The sequence below is a fragment of the Erpetoichthys calabaricus genome, chromosome 4, assembly GCF_900747795.2.
Source record: "Erpetoichthys calabaricus chromosome 4, fErpCal1.3, whole genome shotgun sequence".
Taxonomy (NCBI): Eukaryota; Metazoa; Chordata; class Cladistia; order Polypteriformes; family Polypteridae; genus Erpetoichthys; species Erpetoichthys calabaricus.
In genome coordinates this window covers 260,784,498-260,810,410 of record NC_041397.2, presented here as the reverse complement: position 1 = coordinate 260,810,410, position 25,913 = coordinate 260,784,498, and the positions used below count along the sequence as shown (strand labels likewise).

The 25,913-nt window shown below is 37.2% G+C and overlaps 1 protein-coding gene across 4 annotated transcripts in view; it reads left to right on the top strand.

Moving 5' to 3' along the window:
- timmdc1 (translocase of inner mitochondrial membrane domain containing 1) overlaps nucleotides 1-25,913 on the top strand; it is a 54,066-nt gene that overhangs the window by 25,629 nt on the left and 2,524 nt on the right. For 3 of the 4 annotated variants that reach the window (XM_028800709.2, XM_028800712.2, XM_028800711.2), the window contains exons 7-8: nucleotides 4,634-4,744; nucleotides 6,002-6,903. In XM_028800709.2, the coding sequence (XP_028656542.1) occupies nucleotides 4,634-4,744; nucleotides 6,002-6,137 (247 nt within the window). In that variant the 3' untranslated portion in view covers nucleotides 6,138-6,903. Of the gene's footprint in view, nucleotides 1-4,633; nucleotides 4,745-6,001; nucleotides 6,904-25,913 lie in introns of those variants that run through there. The other variant, XM_051926289.1, reaches the window with a different exon arrangement.

Here is a 25,913-nt window from a genome sequence, read left to right as displayed (position 1 = left end):
TCCATCTCCTCTGTGTTCAACCCCCTGTTCTTTGAAGTTTATATATCTAAGAGCACGTGACAATTCAATACTGCTTGAATTTGTATGTATTGTGAGGAGAAAGAAAAAGCCAACATGAGGAATTACTGCATATACCCAAGAAAGCCACTTGGTAACCACTGCGTCTCTGAACTTTTCTTCATCCATGTCATTTTCCATGCAGCTTGCCACCTCGTCTCTTTTTCTTGTACAGGGCAGCTGCCTTTACACACTTGCTGCCAGCCCCATTTTTTTGCGTGATTACAGCTTCAACTTGTACTGTGGCCTCTATTTACCGGGTTCATTTGCATGAACTACATGCCCCATTTTTTTTCCGCAATTACTGCGGAGGCAAAAAAAATGATGCCCTGCCAATGAATACACAACTTGTTGTAGTTTTATTACTGACAAATATCGAGATTTAAAGAATTACTTTTCTTATAATGTTACTACATTTCAGTCAAATCAATTAAACTGTTTTTGAGATTTGAGGGTATTTAGTTTTTATATTGTACAAGGGGTTTACTGGTTTACCCCTAAATATTGATATAGTGTGTGTCAGACGGCTGGGGCATCTGCGCAGCCGGGATGCCTGGAAGCTGGAAGGACCGGGAGAGGACCAATACCTCACCTGGGACACGAGAGGGCAACCGTCCTGGTTTGCAGGTGGGCCACACGTTTGGAGCTGGGAAGCTCCACCCGGTTGGAGCACATGGCCACCACCAGGGTCCGCCCAGACGTTCCCAGAGTCATGGCTGGCAGCACTTCCGCCACAACAGGGAGTGCTGCTAGGCCAGGAGGCAAAGACACCTGTGTGCTTCCGGGTGATCAGGCAGCACTTCCGCCACACCCGGAAGTGCTTCAGGAAGATCATCAAGAAGCACCTGTAGCACAACCGAGTGCTGCATAAAAGGGGCCGGCTCATTCCAGTCGAGGAGCCGGAGTTGGGAGGGAATGAGACAAAGCTTGCGAGAGGAGAGTGGAGGTGGCAGGAAAAGAATAAGAGAAAAGAAGGACTGTGCGTGATTGGTGTACTGTAATTGTCAAGGAGAAAATAAAACGTGTATATTTTGGACATTTGCTGTCTTGGTGTCTGTCCCTGTCGAGGCTGGTTCCCACAATTAAATACTTTTTTTGTGGATACCTCCTGGTCTAGATGTACCATCCTGTCAAACTTCAGCTTTTTAAGTAAATGTAAAATAGTGTTTTTGTTGATGAGTGTGTCAGTCATATCTATATTGGATAAACCTAGAATTACTCGGGTTAAGCTCACATTATCCAAAAGACCTAGATAAACCTAGCATTACTCGGGTAAAGCTTGCATTATCCAAAGAGATTATCTGGGTAAAGTTAGAAACTCATATTTTATTCCAGCTTTACCCAGGTCTGCTGAATAATGTGGGCTTTACCTGGGTAATGTTAGGTTTATCCAATTTTTGGGCTTTACCTGTAACATCTATATATTATAAAGAGGAGATAAAATATTGTCCAATATTAATGCAATACTCTGGTGACCCCATATAATTACAAAAATTGTAAGCAGAAAAACATACAATAAGTTGCAGATTCTTCTTTTCAGATAAGAGCTCAAAATAGAACTAATTCAAAAAGGCCAAACATCTGGCCATATGAGTTCCAGGTGGGAAGGGCCGGGTCCAAAAAGGCGAACAATGTAAGTGAGGTCAATGGTGAAATGGCTGCATATCTTCTGTTCTGCAGAAGGAGGAAGAGAGATGGCATTAGAACACAGCGCCAACCGCTTGTTAGGTGGGTAATTACAATCACCAGTGCCCTTAAGTTGTCTCCCATGTGCATTCACGTGATTTTATGTATATGTATATATTTTGGGACTCTGCCCCCCGCTCACTTTGCTCGCCAACCCCCGGCCCAGCCACTTCATGCTCTGCCGGTTGCGTATGGATAAGCGGATGTACAATTTAAACAGATTATTTTCATGGATACTATTACATATGTATAATAGAACTAACTATTTTACATTACAGCGAGTAATTAACCATAGTAAAAAATAGTCAAACGTAATAAATTGAAAGAAAACGTATATGCTTTTGCATTTACATAATTTTTATTAAGTTCAAAATAAGCCAATTATTTTTTTTTTTTTTTTTGCTACCTGTAAAGCTTGTGCTTCTTCGCTTTCTTTAAATTGAATCATATTCTGACCTGGTAAATGAAGTGGTAATAATTCAACAGAATGACTTTGACTGTGCATTGGCAATTCCATTAAATGCCACCCGCTTTCCATTGCATTGACGTACGGAGTATCTAAATATGCTTGAACTTTGTCCTGAGACTGTTCTTTGGATACATTCATACATACTCTGTCGTGCCCTTTATGAATGTACTTGTAGATATACTCATAACCAATGCACAATACTCGACATTAACATGACCATCGAATAATTTGTGCAAATACGGGTTATACGGTACAATCTTTGAATTATCGAACATCACAATTTTAACAACTTTCTGTGATAAGTGTGTTGTTCGTGATGATTATCTCTGCGCCAATAATCAGGAAAGCCAGCCTTAGTCATATCCGTTGAATTAATGAAAGCTTTAGGGAAATTATTTAAACACTTTTTTTCTTTTGAGTCCCAACATGCTGAATCTTTTAAATGAGGCCCGTGAGACATGTGTTTAATGATTTTGTACCATAATTCAGGATACGTTTCTCTGTTTGGAATCTCAGCACAGGCAAAACGATCTACATCATCAGGACTTAATAATTTATTTTGCAAAGTAACCAATAAATGCATGTGAGGGTTTTGTAGAGAAATTTTGTGTAAAGTGCAATACTTTTGGACGTATGGATTTGTAACCATTATTGGCTGTAGGATTTCTAATATGTTAGATCGTTTAAGTCTTTGATTCTATTTTGCATCACTCCTCAGTGATCATAAATATAAACTTGACCAAATTGTGGTTTCTTTGAAATTAAACTTGTAGTAGCTTTAATTGTTGCGGGACCACAGATTCTCATAGCGTATGGTCCTGAATCATGTAAATCTACGTTTTGAGCATTGATTAATGCGAACTCGAACAGATTATTGTAGATTCGTATATTTTGCCTGTAGTGTTTGTGAATTTCACTTTCACCAAACAACAAATCTTTTAATTCTCGTGGATACGCTTCCTCATTGGGAAGAAACACTACTTTTCCCTGATGGCAACATGAATTAGACAATCTACAAGCTCCGACTTAAACTTTAAAGCCAAACAATATCCACATACTTCTGTCATATCACCTATGTCCATATATTCAATCTCTTTGTGCTTTTCCGTTATTTTACCGAGTAATAATTTCCTTTGGTTAGCGCTAATGTGATCTAACTATCATTTTTTTGAGACATTCGATTTTTACTACTTTCATAATCTCTAACCCGCTCTGCATGTGTTATCGCTCCAATATTTTTGAACCTCTTTACGATGTTCTACTTTGTGAGATTACCGTGTGCGTGGTTGAAATTGGTTGAGAGGAGGACGTGACTTGAAAACATCTCATCGTCAAGGTCTCAACTCGTTTGACTTGAAAAAATCTTCCAAAATGTCTCGTCTTCCAAAAAGTCTTGTCTCGTTGTAGGATTTTTTTTTATTATAATAGAGAGATATTTGTAGCTAGTAATCCACAAAGTCAGAAAATGAATCATGTTCCATTTGATGTGGACAGGTTGGAAAGATAACGTCTTTCATTCTTTTTAGTATTTTTTGTATTACAGTGGATGTGAATCTTTGCAGTGCACACCCAACTTGCAGGCAAGAAAATTGCAATACTGTCAGAAGGAGGGACTCATGATCTGTAATATATTCACTTACAAGTTCAACCAGACGCACGTTTAACTGGGACATGGTGCAAGTAAAATTCAGGGCTAATACTAAAAGTGGCAGAGAGCTGGCTGAATCGTGGCTGTCAAATGAAAACATCATTAACAGACATTTGGTCATGAACCCAGCATATGCAGGTTTAAAAAGAAAGACACCTAAATAATAAAGACTTTATGACCAACACTCTCTGAACCCCACCATATTGATCCACGATTTCCCTCATTTGCTATACTGGATATTGCCTTTGATTCCTGTATGTCTAATTATTTTCCTCTGATAATGACACCTGCTAGGTTGTTGAAAGCTTAGGAATAAAAAACTATTTTAAGATGTGTGATTCATTTTCCCATGACCCATATTTGGTATGGGCAGTATTAAACGTCATTCCCTATGTTTATAACATTGCCATGGCATTATTTGTTAGTGCATGATTGTCAAAGAATTTACTAAAACCTGAAATTTATTGTGTTTACTAAAACATCTAGAATTCATTTTTATTGTTTTTAGTTTTTCTTTTGTTTATTTACAATATTAAATGTCATTATATTCCTTTCTAAAATCCTACTTCTTCCTAACATCTGTTAGAATGTTCAGATCTCAGATTTGTTGATTTGCTTTTCATGTGTGACATAGTCTGAATTTACCTACAATAATGCCACTGTTTTTTCCTCTGTAAAAAAACATTTTTAGATTTAGCTTGCTATTAAAGTGATGGAAAATATAAAGTGAATTATTGTTAAGGTTTACTTAAAGTTTTATTTTTTTTCTGAAGTGTACCAGCAGGATCACTAATAATGGCTATGCATATGGCATCTGGCGAAACACTAGGTGAGAGGAAGCACAGAGAACGAAGGGAGCTGTATGAATTAAAGCTTTCTGAGTGGTACGTGATTAAAGTTATCTTATATTGAGTCTTGAAACTGAAAGAACTTTTCTACACACTAATACAGTATTATGTGCACATATGCCTGCCTGTTTTAAAAGTCAATTAAAAAACATTTTGAATTAGTTGCACTTTACATTGTGTTATTAACAATATGTTAAAGTGTCTAATGATGATTTTTTTTTTAACTCATGAAAATAAAACCTTTGTTTGGTAAAGTCATGTCACATATTCTCAAGAAAATAGCGGCTTTGATAAAACGCTCCAGAATACTGTTTTTTTAATATTTGCAAGGCTTTCACTTTAACATCAAATTAATATTTGAATGCGTTTTATTAAAAATATGTAGGCTTTTGCATAGGATTGAATTACTGTTTCAGATGAGGCATTACATATTGTATAACTGTAATAGATATCCTCATGGTTCTTTTTTATCTAATATTACATTACATTTGAAAATACCATTCACTTTGAGAAATTGACAGTTGACAGGGAACACCCAACTGGGGCTAGTACTTTTCACAGCTTATGACTTTGAGCATCCCCTTCTTTTGATGATTCCTTTTGTTACTAGCTATGCTGCCAAACTGGGGCTTCCCAGTAGTGGAAGTCTAGGTACTGAATACTCGAGGTTTTAAATTTAGCACGTCTTCAGCCTTGCATTGTACAGTTTTTTTTATGTTGATCAATGATTAAAATGTTGAATATGAAAAGATGCCATATTCTAAAGCAAATAAGAATGTAATCTTATATTAAATAAAAATTACATCTTGTAAGTGTATTAAATTGAATGTGCCATCTCCATGTGCATCGTTTGTAGCGGGCTTCAGGGATTATTATAAAGACACAAAACATTTTATAGTTCTGGATTTATACAAGTGTTCTTTGTAGTGGTCAAACGCCTTTTAAGTATTAAAGCACAGTATCACCTTCATCCTCCTTGCCTTGAATTTGTGCAATATTTTCATGTAATTCTAAGTATATTGTTCATATTTTTTTCTTAACTTCAAAGCCTGGAGAACTGCATGATTCATTTCTTCTTGTTTGGTCTTCAGTGATTCATATTCAAAAGGGTTGGGGTTCCTTAAGTTTTGAGTCTCCTTTCAGTGCACTACAAAGTCTAGATATATTTCATACAGAACATAGATGTGCTATTGTTCTACTCACTTCAAAATTGTGCTGTGTAATGTTTCAAAATTTGTTCATAATTTTGTATGTATTCATAATTAATTAAATTTGCCTTTTGTTGTTTTCTAGGAGTTCCAGACTTAATGCAACAGAAGACATTATTAGTGAAATTGACAACAAATTACTAAATGATTCAGCAAAATCAGATATGGAAAAAATTGAAGAAATTTTAAGTCAGAAAAATGATGAACATCAAATAAAATAATCCAGGTTCATATGAAATATTGCAAATTATAATTTAATATAAATTTTTCTAATCATGTTGAAAGTATTGTATTGACATTTGAATGCAATTTAAGCATTCAGCAGAAAAAGTTACTTATGATATAAACTACAGTAATACATATTGAAGTGGCATTCATTCCTGGTCCGACTGGTCTTTGCTATGTCGTATTTTTCACTTTAGGGGCGCTGTACAATGGCTGACCCTGCGCTCTGACCCCAAGGGGTATGCGAAAACTACCAAATTCCTAATACAAGAAATTGTATAAGGGGAAATAAAGAACAAAAAAAAACCCCTTTTAACTAGATATGAATTCCTGGCTATCATTGAAGTACTTACCTGGTTATAATTTTGTTGCCTTCATTCTGCACACTCCAGGACTATTTCAGAATTACCCTTTAGTGTAAAATAACAGTTGTAAATATTTGCTTTGCTCAGTAGTTAAATTCTATAGAAGTGACTGCTATCACTTTAATGTGCTTATTAAGAGGTTTCTGTTAACTAAATGGTCATTTTTAGCACAGTATGTTTAACATATTGTATTAAATGATAGACGGTTAAGGTACTTTTTGGACTGTTGCATTAAAAATCCATATATAGTACTTTCCTGGTTTCATACAGCATGCCTGGTAACAGAAAAAGAAAGGTTGTTTATGAATCTGTTATTTTACTTTAAAGCAGAAATTCAACATATTTTTTGACAAGTTATACTCAAAATTAAAGACAGTTGATCATTTGGAAGCTGGAAGGGAATGTTTCTGTATTTAGATATTTACAGCATGTTTGTTTTCTTTTTTTCCTTATTATTGCAGATGTGAGTAATATGGTGTAAATTATTTAAAAACATTAGCAAAATACACTGTTTTCACTAAAGATTAAATTAATTTGATCTCCAACTGAAGAGTAAGGTGCTTTAGTGAGGCTTAGTCAGTCATTTGTGTTAGGTTTGTTAAATAAGTACAGTGCAACACAAAATAATACAGTGATTCTAACAAGGCTAATGATATTCCAAATAGTATTCATAAGACATTTCTGAGTTTTGAACAGTGTTTTTTTCAATAGTGTAAGGGGTGCAAGATTGGAAATTATTATCTGCAAATTAACATTTGATTTGAAAATATTATAAGTTCGTCAGAACACACCTTCAGGATTTGCCGTGTGGCCTTTGGTCGACAGTATCCATATTACTAACTGAGAATGCTAAACCGGATGGACGCAGGGACATCCGGCCATGGGCCGTGGCCACAAAAGACGTACTGCGCAGGCGCCCCACAAACCCCCCCCCCCCCCCCCCCCAAGCAACGGAAACCGGCCGGATGGAATGCAACGTAAACGCACGAAGCCATTGCAAACGAAACGGGACACACACAAAGACGAGGACACCCAAAGCCCCCCTCCAGTAACTGAAATAAGAAATGAGGCCACGCGCCCCTAGGACACCAAAAACAAAGGAGTCACACGCAGGCACACATAGCACACGAAACGGTTCGCACACAAAAAGGACGATTCAGCCCCACGACACACAAACACCCCCTCCACTAACAGAAATAAAAACTCAGGCAACAAGCCCCCAGCACACAAAAAAAAACAAGCCGCGAGCGCCACACAAAGCCCATTGAACACGAAACGGGACAGACTACGGACAAAGCACGCGAAACGTACACAAAAAGGACGATTCAGACCCACGACCACACTAACGATTGCGCCAGTTAGCTGACAGCGCGTTCAATAATAAGTCCACTTTTCATGAAAATTCATTGGGATTAATGAATGTCATTTGCAACCATTGTCATTCACTTAACTTCCCTGAAGAAACAAATGGCAATACAAGTAATGAATTTACACGTTGTTGTCAAAAAAGTCAAATTACACTGCTTCCTTTACATTCATATCCTGCATATCTACAGAAGCTTCTAACTAACGAAGTACCTGAAAGTAAAAACTTTATGAACTGCATTACATCCTACAATAGTTCATTTGATTTTGCATCTACCGGAGTAAATATCAGGTCACCAAAAGGCAATGACCCATACTGCTTTCGCGTATGTGGACAAATATTACATCGCATTGGAACAGTGCACCCTGAAACAAATCAAGAACGCAAATATGCACAAATCACGTCGGCACCTACAAAGCGCTTCTGAAACCGCGGAAGAAAAAATGTCTCGGCTCCAAAAACACATGTCACTCCTTACTCCAAATACCAGTCCCAATCACAGAAACATTGGTATCCACTATGACAATGAACAGTAACAATGCACGTGACATCCGTCTTGCCACACTATTAATTATAGATGAATGTACAATGGCATCCAGTCACTTACTCAACACCATTGATAAACTTCTACAAACGTTGATGAATAATAATATTCCCTTTGCGGGAAAGGTACTTTTATTAGGAGGAGATTTTAGACAGTGCTTAACTATTACTCCACTTACAATGCGCTCAGCTATTGTTCAGTCCACCTTAAAATACGCGGACAATTGGCATTGCGTTGATGAATAATAATATTCCCTTTGGAGGAAAGGTACTTTTATTAGGAGTAGATTTTAGACAGTGCTTACCTATTGCTCCACATGCCATGCGCTCAGCTATTATTCAGTCCACCTTAAAATACGCGAAGATGTCATATAAACAACACGAGACCGAACTACAGTACATATACAGGAGCGAGACCTGATTGGTGATAATACGAAGAAACGAACAGTCCGCATATTAACAGTGAGTTCGATCCTACTTATTACTTATCCATATTCCTAACGATAAAGATCAAACAAGTCATCAATTCACGATCACGGATACAAAACTAGACGGCTCGAGTAACGGGACCACAAACACGAACCCGCATAAAAAAAAAAAATTCACCTCGGCGCGCTTCTAAAACCACGGAACAAAAAATGTTACGCGAACAATTGGCATTGCTTTCTAAAGATACACTTGGTACAAAACATGCGATTTCCAGATCCCGAATATAACAATTGGTTATTACAACTAGAACATTGTACACTCACCAATACAGATGGACTTCACCCAGATATTATTACAATTCCTCAACCCTTCATCTGCGACGACTTACTTCCGGAGATATTTGGAACAGCGGTCTCATTAGACCAAATGCCCCTTTTAACACAACGAAGTATATTATGTCCAAAAAATATTACTGTTGATCACATTAATAACCAGGTCATTTCATTACTTCCTGGAGAGTCACACCTCTTTCTAAACTCTGACAAAGTTGACTCTAATGACGACAATGACCATCTTAATTTCCCCTTAGCATATTTGAACACTATTAACCCAGCCGGATTACCACAACACAGTCTTAGCCTTAAAAACGGAACAATACTCATGCTATTAAGAAACCTTAACACTAAACAGGGTTTATGCAATGGTACACGTTTAGTCGTCTACACCATAACACACAATGTTATTCAAGCAACAGTTCTTACAGGATCACATGCTAACAATACTGTTCTAATTCCTAAAATTGACCTTACAAGTTCTGACCTGGAATTACCTTTTACACTTAAACGGAAACAATTCCCCATTAAACCTGCCTTTGCCATGCCCATCAACAAATCACAAGGACAAACCATGCACAAGGTTGGCATCTACCTATCTGAGCCCGTTTTTGTACATGGACAACTTTATGTGGCCTTCTCACAACTTCGACGTTCATCTGACGTTAAAGTTAAGATCATAAATACTCCATGCCAAGGAAAACTCATTCAAGGACAAGACACCATCTTTACTACTAATGTTGTTTACAAAGAAATTTTCCAATAAACCTTTACACTGTGCCAAACACTTTATTGTTTGCTTCCTATCTGCGTCATCTACACCTTCACACTATGCTATATCTCATTCATACATCACGCTCTTTGTAATTTCCCAACACCAGGGGTTGGCGAGCAGGGGGCAGAGCCCCCTAGTTAACAATATAGAAGAAAATTGTTTGTACTATTTGTCCTATCTTCTTATATAATACGCTACCGTGGCTGTCCATTTGTTTGCCCAGGATTTTAAATCACCTGTAGCTCGCAAACTGTTTGAACTATTGACCTGAAATTTGGTACACATACTGTATACTACGTGACGTCTACTATCGGCTTTCGGGGTGATGATTGACCTCCAAGGTTATTCCTCTTTTTATTTTTAATTTATTTTATTGTAGAATCAAATCTCGGCAGCAGCCATCCATACCAACTTCGCTGTCACTTCCCCTACCTCTTCATATCTTAAATCATTCTTCAGGCAGATTGAAGACTTAAGTGCCAGCTTAAGTGAAAAATTAAGGAAAATGTACTAAGTAATTGCAGCACAAACACTTAATCAGTTTTAATGCAAAAAGATGGCGACAAAAGAAGAGAAGAAGTGGGCCGCTAGGGTGGAGAAAAGAAGAGCTGCTGAAGAAGCAACAAGCGCATCAACCTCTGAGCAAACAAATGCTAAACATACAGAGAAAGAGTATGAAAACTATGAATGCTCAAGTCAAGTGTATTCATTCCCCGTGCATGGTTACTGGTTTTTGTATATTTAAGAACACAGACAGTAATTCAGTTTGTCTTAGTCATGCTAATTTCAACTGTATGTGCTGTGTGTCAGTAATGTCCATTTTCCAGCTTAAATGCATTTGCCTGAGGTTTCCAGTATTTACAGATGGTTGGTGATCAAGGTGCTGTAATTAATGTATTGTTGTGATTTTTTTTTGTCAAAATCATTATCTCCAATATCTGAAAGGTAAATATTGATCTTCCACTTAGGATTCTTGAACTTTTTTGTGAGTAAAATGTTTATTCATTATTCAGAATCACTTCTGCATTACTCGAGCATCATTTATGTGGAAAGGTAAAAGTTCACTGTGGACCCCTTTTTTAATTGATAGACCAGACCCTTTGTTTCATGTTCTAAAAAATATTTTTTGGTTGTAGTTGTGTCCAAATATGTAGATTAACCTGTGTTATGTCCACTTCATTTGAGTTCAGGTTTTCATTACCAAACAGATGCATAGTTTTTAAACATTTTGTCTCTCAGCTGTCTTTTCTGATTTTTACCATAGCATATTTTTGTTTTCATGTTTCACTGGGTAACACACCTCTCAGTTAATATTTCTTTGATGCCTGTGGTGTTGCCACCCAAAAGCTATATTGTACATTGGTACATCTTGATACATACTACTTCAAAGCTACATGGCAATCCATTTAAATGCCCACGTACAGTTTCATTTAACATTGGAATAAAGCTAAAATATAAAATAAAAATCATGTATATGCCAAAACAAATCTGGGTTCAACTTCTTTAAGTAATAGGACTTATTTGATTTCGTTGATCTCTCTGCTCTGAAACTGTTGCAAAATCTCTAAACTTTCGCTGTTTTGTGCCGCCTCTGTGGTCCCTATAAACATCCAGTATATTGTTCACATGTTATGGGCTCATGCAGTATTTTACTGTTGTATTTATGTATTGCTTTTGTACTGTTATATTTTTGCCATTAGGTTGTGCAGCTCCTTCTAAAGAACCTTCAAATAGTATTGTGTGTCAGGCTTCAGCTGCCTTCTTGTGTATTAATGTGAAATTGTTTAAACCATTACCATTATGTCTTCTACGTCTGTATGTACAGTGGGTATGGGCAGCTTGGATCTCAAGTGTCTGATTAGGTTAATTCTAGGATTTTCAAACTTTAATGTCTCTTGTTTTTTTTGGCTTTCTTTTCAACTCGGTCATTTACCTACTGCTGTATTTAGTTTGATTCATGATAGCACTCTGTGTGAAAGTTTTTCAGTATTCAGTTTTTTATAATATTATTTTCATGATTTATTTTTTGCCTCATATTTATAGTTAAATTCTTTAAATTATGTCTCAGTTTTGCTTTGTTTACAAGGCAATTTCTGTCTTCTTCCCCCTGTTGGCACTGTGATTTCAGACTACTGCTCTCGCATAATGGGACAGTGGTTGGTGTTGCTGTCTCACAACTTTAGGACACTAGCATTGAACCCTAACCCAGATATCCGTGTAAGTTTTGCACATATTTACTGTATCTGTGATTTTTCTCCAGGTATTTCAGTCCTTTCCCCAACATTCCATAAAGACTGTATTTGGTTCTGATTGTCTGAAAAAATCTGTATGTGTGTGTGTGTACGCTTTGTGAGGGACCAATGTCTTGTTCAGAGTTGGTTCTTGCACTACTTCCAATTCTTCCAATCCCCAAATTTGATAAATTGGTGCTACTGTATGTATAGTTAAAGTTACTGTTATGATCTTAAAAACAGATAAATCATGATTAATTTACATTCATGATAATTTAAATCACTTAGTTTGTACAAATGCATTACAATAGCATTTTCAGTAGGCAGAGCATCTTTAAAGGGTCAATCAATAAACCTTCACTACTTAAATTCTATATGTATGGGTGCATTGCCTGTTTTATATGTACAGAACACTGATTTAAATGCTATCTGTGGCAGCTGATGGGAAGCAGAGCCAGCAGAAACATTTATATTCAGCTAACATTGGAGGAAGAAGCATTTGTTTTTTGTGACTGCTGCTGAACCTGGCATGCAAACTCTGACTACAGGAAGGTTTACAGAGCTAATTTAGTAAGGGTAACTAACTGCTCAGAAAGAGGAAAAGTTTACTTTAGGTAGAACCAAAGACACAGGAGACTGAATGGAATAAGCCACTTCTTTATTTGAGTGGCATTATGTTACACCTGCTGCCGTTGATTGATATTTTTATTGCATTGTTTTTTTAAATCTTGTTCTAGTTTAATGTGTTCTAGCAAATATATTGTGAACATTGATAGCAAGCACCATGTTATTAAATGTAATGTTAGATTAGCATTACTTGAGGTCACAAATGGGTCAAGTAAGACCTGCCAAAAAAAAGAAAAAGAAAGTGCACTTTTTACAATATCATCTTGTGTACAGGAAGAGTTCCATTAACACAGAATAGTTTTGTTTTATACTGCAATGCAAAGTATATCCTTGTCCTTTTTAATTATTATTATTATGATGTATTTCAACAAAACCACTAGTAAAAATCTAGTGAGAATTTCTCACAACAGCATTCTCATCCATGTCACAGTACCTGGGGTAGAGTTTAACTCAGCAACATCAAAAATGTATCCACAGAAGTCATCTCAAAATGAAATGCAGGAGTATTTGGTATTGGTTGTACCAGTCAGCAGCTCATTCAAGAAATTGAAAAAGGAAATGAAAAGTAAAAACTATTTTCTTTGATGTAGACTTGTATGGTTTCTTTGTTTCATGCTAATTATTTTCTTGCATAAATATGTAAGCTTTTGATTGAACAAGACCATGATGTTTGCTTATTTGAATAATGAGCAGAGAAAGGCCCATGGCAATATGCTTAATATTTTACACTTGATCATAGTGACATCACAATAAGAATTTCAGCATGAAAATTAGAGGTCACCAACTTGAGTGAATATGCAAGGTTTTTAAATCGTTGTTTTCTTTATTAAAGGAACAGTTATCCTGTCACCCATGTGGAAAAGTAATTGTACCCAGAGTTTCAATTCTTTGTTTGCAACACCTTTAGCAACAATAGTCACAACTAAACCATTCCTGTAGTTTGGTATCAGTTCATCACATTGCTTTTAGATTTTAGAACTGCTTTAATTCAACATCTGTAGGCTTGTGTGTGTGAACTTCTCGTTTCAGTTCCTGGCTCAGGATTTTGACTGGGCCTGTTCACAACTTTGTTTCTTTAGAGTCTTTCAGTTGTAGGCATGGTTTTGGGTTGTTATTCTGCAGCATAACACAATTACACTTCAGCTTCAGGTCACAGACACATGATCAGGCATTCTCCTTAAGAATATTCTGGTAAAATGCAAAGCATCCCCATATCATCACACTATCAGCCTCATGTTTTACTGTAGGCCTGATGTTGTGATTGTCAAATGATGTATTAGTTTTACTCCAGACATAGTGGGACCTGTGTTGTTCAAAGACTTCTCTGTTAACAAAACATTATTCTAAAAGTTTTGAGGATCATCCATGTGTGACTTTGCAAATGCGAGATGAGCACTGATGTTCGTTACTCTTGGATAGCAGAAATTTCCACTTTGCTACTATACTTTAAATCCCATTTTCACTCAGTCTCTTTCTTATTTTGGTGTCATGAACCATCTCTGAGACTAGAGAAGCATACAATTCTTTGGATCTTCTTCCAGAATCATCTATGACTTCTTAAATGAGTCATCACTGGGATTTTGGGGTAATTTTGTCAGGGCTTTCCTGTTAAGGTTCACCTCTTTTCCAAATGCTCTCCATTTGGACATAATGGCTCTAACTGTGGTCTGGTGGCATCCCTATAACTCTTTAGAAATGGCTTTGCAGTCCCCTCATGATTGGTAAGTTTTCAACTACTTTTTTCCTCATCTCTTCTGGAATTTTCTTTGATTGAGGTGTAGTGTGCTTTTAGAGACCTTGTGGTGAATTCTTCAGTGTCATGGTCCCGGTAGGTATATGGGAACTTCGAGATTCAGTGTGGATGGCAGCAATTCGATCGGACTATGTTTAGTTAGCTGAGCCTAGCTTTAGTCAGCTGTTTGAGTAAATAACTAAGGAGCAGTTACCATTTCAAACTGGAAGCACAAGTGTTGGATAATTATTTAAACGTATTTAGCAGTAATTTATAAATGGTGTTACATGTAGGGTTGGGTCTAGAGAATCGGTTGTAAATTTACAAGAAGCAGGGAATCAAAAAGGCATTTGAATTACGGATCCACTTATTGATTTCTACACAGATTTTCAGTCAACTGTAAAAGTAATTCTGTGGACTCACACCATGAAGCATTTACGCTTAAAGAATTTGCTCTATGGTAACCGTCGGCTATCAGTCGCTAACCCCTGGCATAGAAGTGGCTATAGCTGAATAAGAAACTCGACTTGCGTCAGCTGCTCACAGACACTTTCTGACCAGTACAAGTGGAGCGTTTCCAGGTGATGAGAGGAGAGCTTGCATGCTGTCTCTGTCAGGCCCCCACCTTCTCTGTGTACCACCACACTATGTCATACACCAATGGCATGTCGATTTGTTTTACTCAGAACTATGGATTGCAGCAAACACTCAAAAGTGTGGATATATTTCAGCAGAGAAAATAGCGATAACGCAGAATGCAGCAGTTGTGGCGAGATAGTTTCTTGTAAGGGAGGCTGTACAACAAGCACATCAAAACATTTACTACAGCACGGCATTAATTTTAAAGAATTTGCTGCCTTCAGTGACTTACGGTCTTCTAGCCCAAGTGCCTCAGTAAGCGCTAGCACTAAACACTCAGGTAACATTGTATAACAACTGTTACGGTATAAGCAACTCCTATTTTAAACTGCAAGACAGCAAATTAGCTTGCATTTAATAACATTTTTCTTAGATGATCATTAGCAGAGCTGTAGTTCTGCTACTTCATCTTCACCTCCAGTGCAGACAAGGATCCCATGCTGTGATGCTCCGTTCAGTTTAGCGATGAAGGCAAAGATGACTACAGAGAGAACTGAAGAGTGTCACAGAGCAGTCATGGCATTTGTGGTGAAAGAGCTTCTCTTTTTTCAGTTGTTGAATCACTGTCATTTAGGTAGGCAGAAAAAATAAGTAATAAAAAGTCCTGTGTAATAAACTAATTTGACAATTGCAATTGTAGCCAATTTTAGTGTTATTTTGAATTTTTATTTGTAGGGCGATGACTGTTTGGTATGAGGCAGAGACGTCAAAACTAATATCAGAGCTCAGTGATATTAGCAAAGTAGGTTTAACCAGCGACAGCTGGACAAGCATTTCTCAAGATTATTATATCACAGTGACAGCACATTACATTACTGAAGGCAAAACGATACAGAACATACTTAAAACAAAAACAGTTTATAAAGCACAAAGAGGACCAGTGGTGGCTAAAGAAATTAGTGATATTCTGCAGGAATTTGGCATCTTCAATAAAGTAAATGATGTCACTTTAGATAATGCTGCTAATGTGGATGTGGCAATAAAAAGCTACAGTTCATAAAACTAAGCATATTACCAGAAAAGGCTGATATGCTGATTTTTCTTAACAAGAATTATTGATATTATTACTTGTACACTTTGTGTATTTGTGATATTTAAGTTGAAGAAATATTATTTTATAATTATTTAATCTTGAAACACCCTGTTTTTGTTTTACTATTTCAAATAACTTTTGTTGTAAAGTTGAATTATTTAAAGAGAATAAAGACAGTTTTTTGTTATTGAAATATTTTGACCATGTTTTAACCATATTAGAATCAGAACCAAGAATCCATAAGAAGAGGAATCAATAAACAGAATTAGATTTGGAATTGCTAAAATCTAAATGATACCCAACCCTAGAAATAACTTTACACTGAATTCCTTTATCTAATATGTAATTTTCTCTAGCGATCTGAAGTCATTCATTGTCATACACATACAAGAGTAGATAATATAGGGACAAAAACTTTCACAGCATTGTACATAATGAAAAGTACAGCTATGAAGAACAGGTTATTGCACCACATAACAGAAAATAATATCCATGTGTTTACATCTCTGTTCTTTTCCTTGGTATACAAATTACGTTATTTATACAGTTTGAATTCTTTCTTTTTCAAATAAGTCTTTAACATGACGCCACAGTTTAGGTTATACGAATACATATACAAAAACTATGTGCATGGTGTTAAACTGTGCCTGGGATTGGGCAGCCCATCAACTGACATTCAACAAGTAGTTCCCATCTAGGGAACTCACCTTTGTTTTGCTGTGTGTTTTGTCTGAATTTGGTGTTACGCATTTGCCACATTTAATTTTGCTGAATTACACCAAAAATTAACACTGTGGACAATGTAGAATCCAGTCCTAGTTGTTACTGTCTGCTGGTGGTAGCAGTGGGATTGAGTGTAGAAGTACTTGGAACCTACAGAGGGTGGAAAAAGGTTGATAGCCCTGGAACATCACATCACTGGGGCCTGGCATTGTAAATAGTTATGTCTATTGTCAGGAGTATATCACACCAAAGAATATGGCAACATTTATGATAGACAACTGAGTTTTGACAGTGTCCTCCAATCCTGAAGTAAATCTTGCAGAGTGTTTAAAAGCTAAACCTTCATTAGTGGATATCAAGTGTAAAGCATTAGGTAAATTGTCACTCTGAAAAACAAGTCTAGCAGAGAAATGATGATAGTGTTAGGAAGTAGACAACAATAATTTGGTTACCAGCACCAGTTTAGGCTGACCTGTTTGGAGCTACTTTTAGTTTGTTTTATTTACAGTATGTTTTTCAAATGTTATCTAGCCCATGGGTATAAATAAATTTTTGCTTTTCTACATGATGCTAATACCATTCTGCTTTTTATGTTACTAATGGAAGAAGCTGTACCGGCATTTGTAGCACTGTTCCATGCTGAAAAATTGAATCAACTCGTATCTTGTTGAGAGAGGTCGCTATAGTGAACTCCCACAAACTGTGTGAAAAAACTGACCACAATCATCACGATAGGTCTGCCAGAACACATCATTGTTTCAGTCAGTTGCTTTTTGAAGACCCATGTCCTCATATGACACCTTGGGACTGCTTTCTGTCATTTGGCACTACTTTGAATTTTAATACCTTTTTCTGTCCCTGTCTGAAATTAATTTTCTGTGCCTTTGTTTTTGAATTGATCCTTTGCTATCTAATCCTTATGTCTACCAAAATACTATATTTCTTGCAGTCTATACATGATTATTATTGTTATTTAAACTTGTTAAATATATAATATATAGTGTTTAGTGAGGTGGGTTTCATTGTAGTGAAAGAGGCTATTAGATTACGCGGCCAATCACGATACACAGGTAAAATGCTTATGTAATTTGTAAGGGTGCTGATTAAACTGTTTTCTTTCATGTAAAGTATCAGCACTGGCCTCATAGAATGGCATTTTAAGGTGTGATTGTTATCAGACGTCATCATAATTAATTACAGACTTCAGTAGAGGACAGCAGACTTAAGAGTTATATGATATTTTAGTTATAGTAATAATATATTTTGACTTGTTCCATTTTGTATGGCTAATTTCATACAAAGCACCACTTTAATTAAAAAAGAAAACAGCATTACATTTAAACACAATCCAGCAAAAAAGAACAGGTCGATTCTGGATTAATATTTCGGCTGTTTGTTCAGATTTTGCATATTTAGCATGTTGTTAAAGGTCATATGTATTACTCCTTGTTATATCTTGAACTGCTGAGGTACACTTCATTTCACTTTACCTTTACTTTTTGTGGGCAAGTAACAAGATATATCACATAAAAACATCACCACTTTATTTGTATCTTGTAGTCTTTATCTTGTTTCATGGATTGGAGTGCTGAATTAACTTGTTTAATGAAAAAATGACACGCACAATTTCAAAATTATTTTGTTAACCTGCAATTAGGTACACAGCTGGCAACAATACAGGCCTGACATGGCTCTGAATAACATCTTTCAAAGCACAGGCTGTAAAATTATGTGTGAGTCATGGGGACTATATCAAAGGACTCAATCACTGCATCACAGAGAGTATTAAATTATGTGCTGTTCTGTGTCAACACCATTCTGTTCTCAAAAATGTTTGAATCTTTCCAAACAGCACACCCTGCATTACTAAGGAGCTGAAAAGTCTTTCGTATGAGAAGAAGGGAGCCTGTAGGTCAGAGAGTGGATGTGGTGCACTGCTACAAGTACATGGAGGTTCATATCAGTGACAAGCTGAACTAGTCAAATAATACAGAGACGCCATACAAAAAAGTTTTTTTTTTCTTAGGATATTGTGTTCCTTTAACGTGGGTAATGACATTCTTTATATATTCTATAACTCTGTGATACGCTATGTGATCATGTTTAGATTTCTATTTGCTTTGGCACTTTGTATAATGAAGAGGTCAGAAACACCGGCATTACTGGGATGTTGAAGAAAATGAGTCCCTGTAAGGGTGTAAATCTTAACACAAATAATACATATATACAATTTATAGCCAGCTGGTTACAACCAAAAATTGTCTCACAAGTACTTTGTGGCCCAAAATGTAGGCTCATTAGTAGCTGTTAATCTAAAGAAACATAATAATCAAAAAAGTATTGTTCCTAACCTATGAAGAAATGTACCAGAAAAAACAAGTTTAATGTTTCAGCACAACCCCATAAATATTAATAGTAGTGACATTCATTTCCTTTTATGTGCGATGAATGACCATGGTTACATTGTTTTGATTATTATTTGGTCTCCAGTAATACTAACTGGCAACTCTGGTCTGTACTAGTGACTGAGAAGGACAACTGCAAGTGTTCTGAGGGCAGATAAGGAGGTGTTTGTTAGAGGAATCTGTGAGAAAGTGACACACCATCTGTGATCTAGTGACCCACAGCCTGCTTAAACACACTCTAATCTCCTCCTCGGAGAGTCGCAGTCAGGACAGCTGATGGAATAGGCCTTACGGATGACACTGCAGTTGTAACCTGTTGGGCTGACTACTTTGAGCAGTTGTTCAAAGCTGATCCTCCGGTTAGGATGTTGGACATCTCTAGGTCCATGGTTTTTGAGGCTGATCCTCTAATTAGCTGTGAACCACCCGATCTCACTGAGATTGCACAGGTGGTGAACCAGCCGAGGGGAGGAAAGGCTGCAGGGATCTGTGGTATCCGGGGTGAACTTCTCCAGGCTGGTGGTAAGGCTGTCCTTCTGGCATTGCAAGCAATTTTTGCTTCCATTTGGGAGACAGGCATCAACCGAACTGACTGGAAAACGGGACTTGTCATCCTCATTTGGAAAGGGAAGGGGAATTGCTTGGATTGCGACAACTACAGGGGGATAACACTGCCCTTGGTGCCGGGTAAGGTCCTTGCTAAGGTCATCCTCAATAGGATCCATGATCATTTGCTCACCTACCAATGACTGGAGCAGTCTGGTTGTACACCTAAGAAGTCTACCATTGACTGCATCCTGGCACTGACTTGATTTTCAGTTGATTCTGGGGTCTGTCAGAGGTGTGTTCTTGCTCCTACTCTGTTCAATGCTTGCATGGACTGGGTGTTGGGCACATCTGTTGGTAAAGAAAGACTCACTAATCTTGACTTTGCCGATGATGCTGTGATCTATGCGGAGCCAATGGATGCTCTGATCAGGGCTGGCAAGAGACTTAGCAAGGAGTCTGAGTGTCTGGACTTGTGAGTGTCCTGGATAAAAGCCAAGATCCAGGCCTTTAACAGCTTAGACACCGCCATCAGCAGTGTGTCTGTCTACGGAGAGAGTGTCGACCTTGTCGAGAGGTTTACTTACGCTGGCAGTGACATTCATGTCTCTGGTGACTCTTCCTATGAAGTCAGTAGAGGGATTCATGAGGTCTCTGGTGTGTGGCGCACGTGATATCTTTGCAAAATGACTGTGTCCTGAATGAGGCACATAACCTACACTGTGAGGGAATATCAGTTATAGCACTACGGCCATGTGACTTGATTCCCCAAGGGTGATCCAGCTCACAAGATCCTCATTGTTGAGGACCCAAGTGGCTAGACCAGGCCAAGTGGACGCCCACATAACACCTGGCTGCGGCAGATAGATGGTCATTTCCGGAGGGTGGGTCTGGACCGTGTGAATCCTGAGCTGTTCCGTTGTGTGGTGGGTGCATACTAGTGCATGCCTCCTGACCTGACCTGAGTGATAGAAAGTATGTATCATCCACAATTATGCAATACTGTTTCATTTTTTTTTTCCAGTCCTGATTCATTAACACGGGATTCCTCTTGGAACATTCGAAGTGGTGGTGTGGCCTTTTAGGAGTCAACATTATGGATGCCCTTGGTCTTATTTAATTGTTCCTAGAGAATGGAATTGACAGACTCCAAACTAATCCTTAATGTGTCTGTTATCTCTTCAATTTCCCATTACAATTTGAGCCAGGGTGGCAACATTTTCTTCTTTATTTGATGCCCAAGACTGGCCAAACCCTGAATCATCTTTGAGAGACATCCTTTTATGATGGAATTCTGCAGCTAGCATCTTGACTGGGTCATATGAAGGGGACTAGCTGGTATATCCTGGTATACCTTAACTAGGAGAGAGTGAATCTCCAGAGCTTTAGAAATTCAATCAAGGCTGTAAAATCATTGTTTCAGCAAAGTGAATGATTTTGCTGAGGTTGTACAAGGTGTTTCATTTTTCTTTTGGTTTTTAATAATCATGGCATTTGCTTTGTTTGGCAATCATTTGTGAACTAGTGAATGTATCTACCTATCTGAAGGCATAGAGTAGATAAGTTACAGCAGATTACCTATACCATATGACATAACACACTTCATCTTTAAGACTACAAAAAGTAAAATACAGTAAATAGCTGGGAATGGTTTTGATTACAGTGCGTAAGCTGTCATTTGTAGTAGTTTTAGAATTTTTTGCAACTGCAAAATGTAAAATTTTTCTTCCTTGTTAATTGTTAAGGAATTACTTCTGTTCCTAGAATTTTAACACTACAAAAAGTAATATGCAGTGAATAGCTGGCAATCTTTTTGATTACAGTGCATTAGCTGTCATTTATATTAGTTTTAGATTTTTTTTCAAATGCAAAATGTAAAAATTTTCACTTCCTTGTTAATTGTTGCGGAATTACTTCTGTTCCTAGAATTGCATAATCCATTTCATGTCGCTATAGCAACTCATACTCAATCATGAAATAAATAAAGCCACTTTTGTGTTGTTTTCTTTTTAAGACAGTCAAGATTGCCACTATTCATCAGTAGAGCTGCCCTCTGAATCTGCCGGGGCCCCCACAAGTCCATTTCACACCAGGTGCCTACAGCCACAGTGTTAACTGCTTCTTCATATAACTAATGGTGGATGAAATTTGCAAGTCACACAGAACTCATTTTACAAAACAGATAGTTGTCCACAATTATTAATATCTATGCTACAAATATGAATAATGTGCATGACTAATAAAATCGTCCATTCAGGCCAAATTCTTTAGTTTTTTTTAAATAAGTAGTTACAGGAAATATCTAACAGTGTCAGGATTTATTGGAAATATTGTGTTCTATATGGTAATTTTAAATATTTAATAAGAGATATTACCGTATTCCTAGTGTATCTTTCTTAAAATTGTCCTATAAAACAATTTACATTGTTTTGCAATGCAAGCAGAGTGGTTAATGCTATCATTTCATAGTCCCAGGAACGTTTATTCCAATCCTGGCTAAATCACAGTCTGTACGGATGTTGCATTCTCTTTATGTGTTAATGGGAGCTTTCTGCTGGCACTGTCTCCGCTCATAAATATTAGCGTAAAAGGAATCCCTAAATTGTTCTTGTGAGAGAGTGTAAGTGTGCTATATGATGGACTGACATATTTAGTGTTAATTCTTGCCTTCCACTTGATGCTACCAGAAACAGGTTTAAGCCATAATGAGTATAAGCTAAATGCTTTTTCAGCTGGTTTGTGTTTCACTTCAGATATTTCTGGAGTTATCAAAGTAATGACTGTCACAACACAATGTAGAAATGAAAAGCCGTACAATGTCCTTAACATAGCATCAAGTCTAATTATTGTAATGGTTTAAGTTCATGTTTTCCCATTATGTTTAACATATTAATCTGAATCATCATTATTGCACTTGTTTTCATTCAAGTTTCAGAATGATGTTTTAACCAAATCCAAAACGAGAATCCAAAGAACAATGACTTGAAATGAGCAGAAAGTCCATAACCAAAAATCAGCAGAATTAAAAAAGAAAACAAGCAATAATCAGAATCCAAGAGATGGAAAGAGAACGACAGCTTCAGTACTAGATCTCTCTAATTAGGCCAAGGACAGTCAGAGCAGCAGCTTGAAGGGGCCCCATTCCCTTTGGCTCAACATGAACAAAAATGAACCTGCAACCAATTTAACTGACGTTACTACACAAGCTACGTGGACTCAAGCCGGGGCCTGATTACCCTCTTCTGGGTCTCCTGAGTGTCTGATGTTGAAAGACCAGAAACACCCTGTGGATGCTAGGGGACGTTGTTGCCCCTTAAACCCAACAGACAGACACACAGGACACAGGTTAAAAGCATCAAGAAGTTGTTTTAATTCTTTTCTTCTTTTTGTACGGTGCTCTTCAAGCACCACAGCCACAATACACAATCAAATAAACGCAATATTCACAATTCTGTCTTTCTGTCTCCTCCACACCTCCCAACAAGCTTTGTCCACCTCCACCTGACTCTGGTTCGCCTGCTGGATCTTCAGCAGTCCTTTAAATAGTCCTTGACCTGGAAGTGCTTCTGTTCTTCTTCCACGTGACTTGCTAGAACTTCCAGGTCAGATGGAGAACTTGAGTTTGTCTTCAGCCCACAAGTACTTTGGGGATTCCATCCTTGTGATCCACTAGTACTTCCAGGCTAGGTGAGAATTTATTCTCCCACCATCTTCCCACAGCATCCCCTGGTGGCACCCACTGTACCCAGCAAGGCTTTGTTGCCAAACTCCATGTCCCATAGTGCCGTGCGGGAATCCGAGGCACCGCTGCAATCCAGGGAAGCTGCCATCTAGCGTCTTGGGGGAGGCAGTGTCTTAGAAAAGCTGCCTACCCTCATCCTTCCATCTCAGGGGCATCCCGGCCATCTCTTACATCCAATGACCAGACACACCCAGTCAATATCACCGATGATGTGTGCTAAATCAAGGAAGGTAAGAAAACTACAGAATAATTGAAAAGTACTAAACAAAAAAAAAAATTAAACACAGAAAGAAATTAACAAAAACATTGTCATTAACAGGCATATCAATTTGATACACAAAAATTTAATCAGACATGCAAAGGTTACAAAAGACTAAAGCCAGGGATGACAGTTTTGGACATCTAGGAATGAACTTAAGAACTATGATGTGTCAAAGTGTGCCTGAGGGTATATGTATTAGCCCAAATTAATTTAGATTTTTATAGATTCCACAGTACCATAATATATTGCCCTTTAGAGTCAGACACTACATCAGTAGCTACAAATCACAGAATGGTAAATTTGAAAAATGCAGTCTTTTCAGCCAAAATTGATCCTTACTGTTTAAATGGAACCACTGTAACAACATCTAATTGTACACATAGACTATTATGTGTCACAAGTCCATTTGTGGTAGAGGTTGTCGTCTTAATTATCTGCCAAAAAGGCACATTGTCTTCCCATGCTGGAATGTTCAGTTGATGTCTTGGAAGCATAACTCACTTGCCTTCATAAGCAATGTGGATTGTGCAGAATGGTAGCGGTTTGATAAGTGAATGAAATACCATCTGAAGACCTTTGGCGTTTCAGGAGAGGGTAGATAACTGTGCAAGTTAGGAAAGCACAACTCTATACATACGACCTTTATAAAGCAAATGGGAGTAGTGGAAGATTTCAGTTACTGGGAAAGTGTGCTCAAGTTCAAACTTAGGTAATTATATTTTATTCCCATAGCCTACCAGGTATGTGCTTAATATCATTTGGAGAAAAGAACAAAAGAAATTGTTTTGCATCATATCAAATTACTCTCACATTTATGTCACACTGAAGGTGTTCTGAAGGAAATCATGGTTTCAAATGAACAAAAATGCATGCCAACAAAACCCTTGAATGTGTTTAAATTGAAGAATTAATGCAAGAGCAGTTTGTTTTTCACTTACCCCGAAGCACTCTCTCAGAATCACTGCTTTTCCAACACTGCTTTGTAAGTATCACTTCTTGATTGCATTACAGAATTTGTCATCAAAATGATTTTGCTCATTTATGGTTTTCCATAAAACACAATTTAATAACAGATGAAATGAATAGCATGTCTCTAGAAGAATAATTTTATTTTTCCAGTTTGTAATTTTTGTCAAGTGGCCGTTTGCAGTTCCAAGTTTGAAGTGCAGGTGGTGGAGTTAAAATTCGACATGGTTTAACTTTTTTAATCCAACATTTGCCTCACTGAGCAATGGGTTGCCTGAGCACCAGTTGAAGGACTAGGCCAGTTGTTCCCCACTGTTAGCGTAAAATGTTTACAATTGTGCTCTCTGCAAAAGATGCTGCATTACGCAAGGATTGAACAACAAAGCAGTTGAAGTTAAATTAACAATTTCAGAGAAGTTTGCAATATAATGTCTAGACAAAGTGAATACACTGATGCTGGTTAAAACTTACTTAAAGAATTACTAAGTTATGCATAGTTAGACAACACTGTCAAATTAAAATGCTAAGTAATATACACATGTATATAGAGAAGGAGGAAAATGGCAGCTCCAGGATTAAGGTATTAACAAAGGATATATCATATTTATTGAGCTTTCTTTCTTTCGTGAAAGTACATATTAATTATATTGCTTTTGCTGGCAATACTAGCAGCCACTGTATTGTGGCGGCTGCTTGCGTTAATGATTGTAATTCCAGCCATGCTGTGGTCTACTTTGTAGACTAGGTATGTTTGGTTGAGACATGATGCTTAGAGTTAAGGTAAAATATACAGCTTAAAAACACTTATTTAATTACTTGTCCTGTTTAAGCAATGTATCATTATCAATGATAAGATATTAATTACTGTAATAGTAATTGAATAACTACATTCGTACTGTAACACATACAGAGGATTGCAGAGGATAGGACCTCCCATGACTCACTCTAACTCTAGTGATATTACAAATTTGCTAAAATATATGCCCAGATATTACAGAACTTTGTAAAATGTATTGTAATGCCAGTTATCCTTAAAGGAAGGCAGTGCAGTGCTTA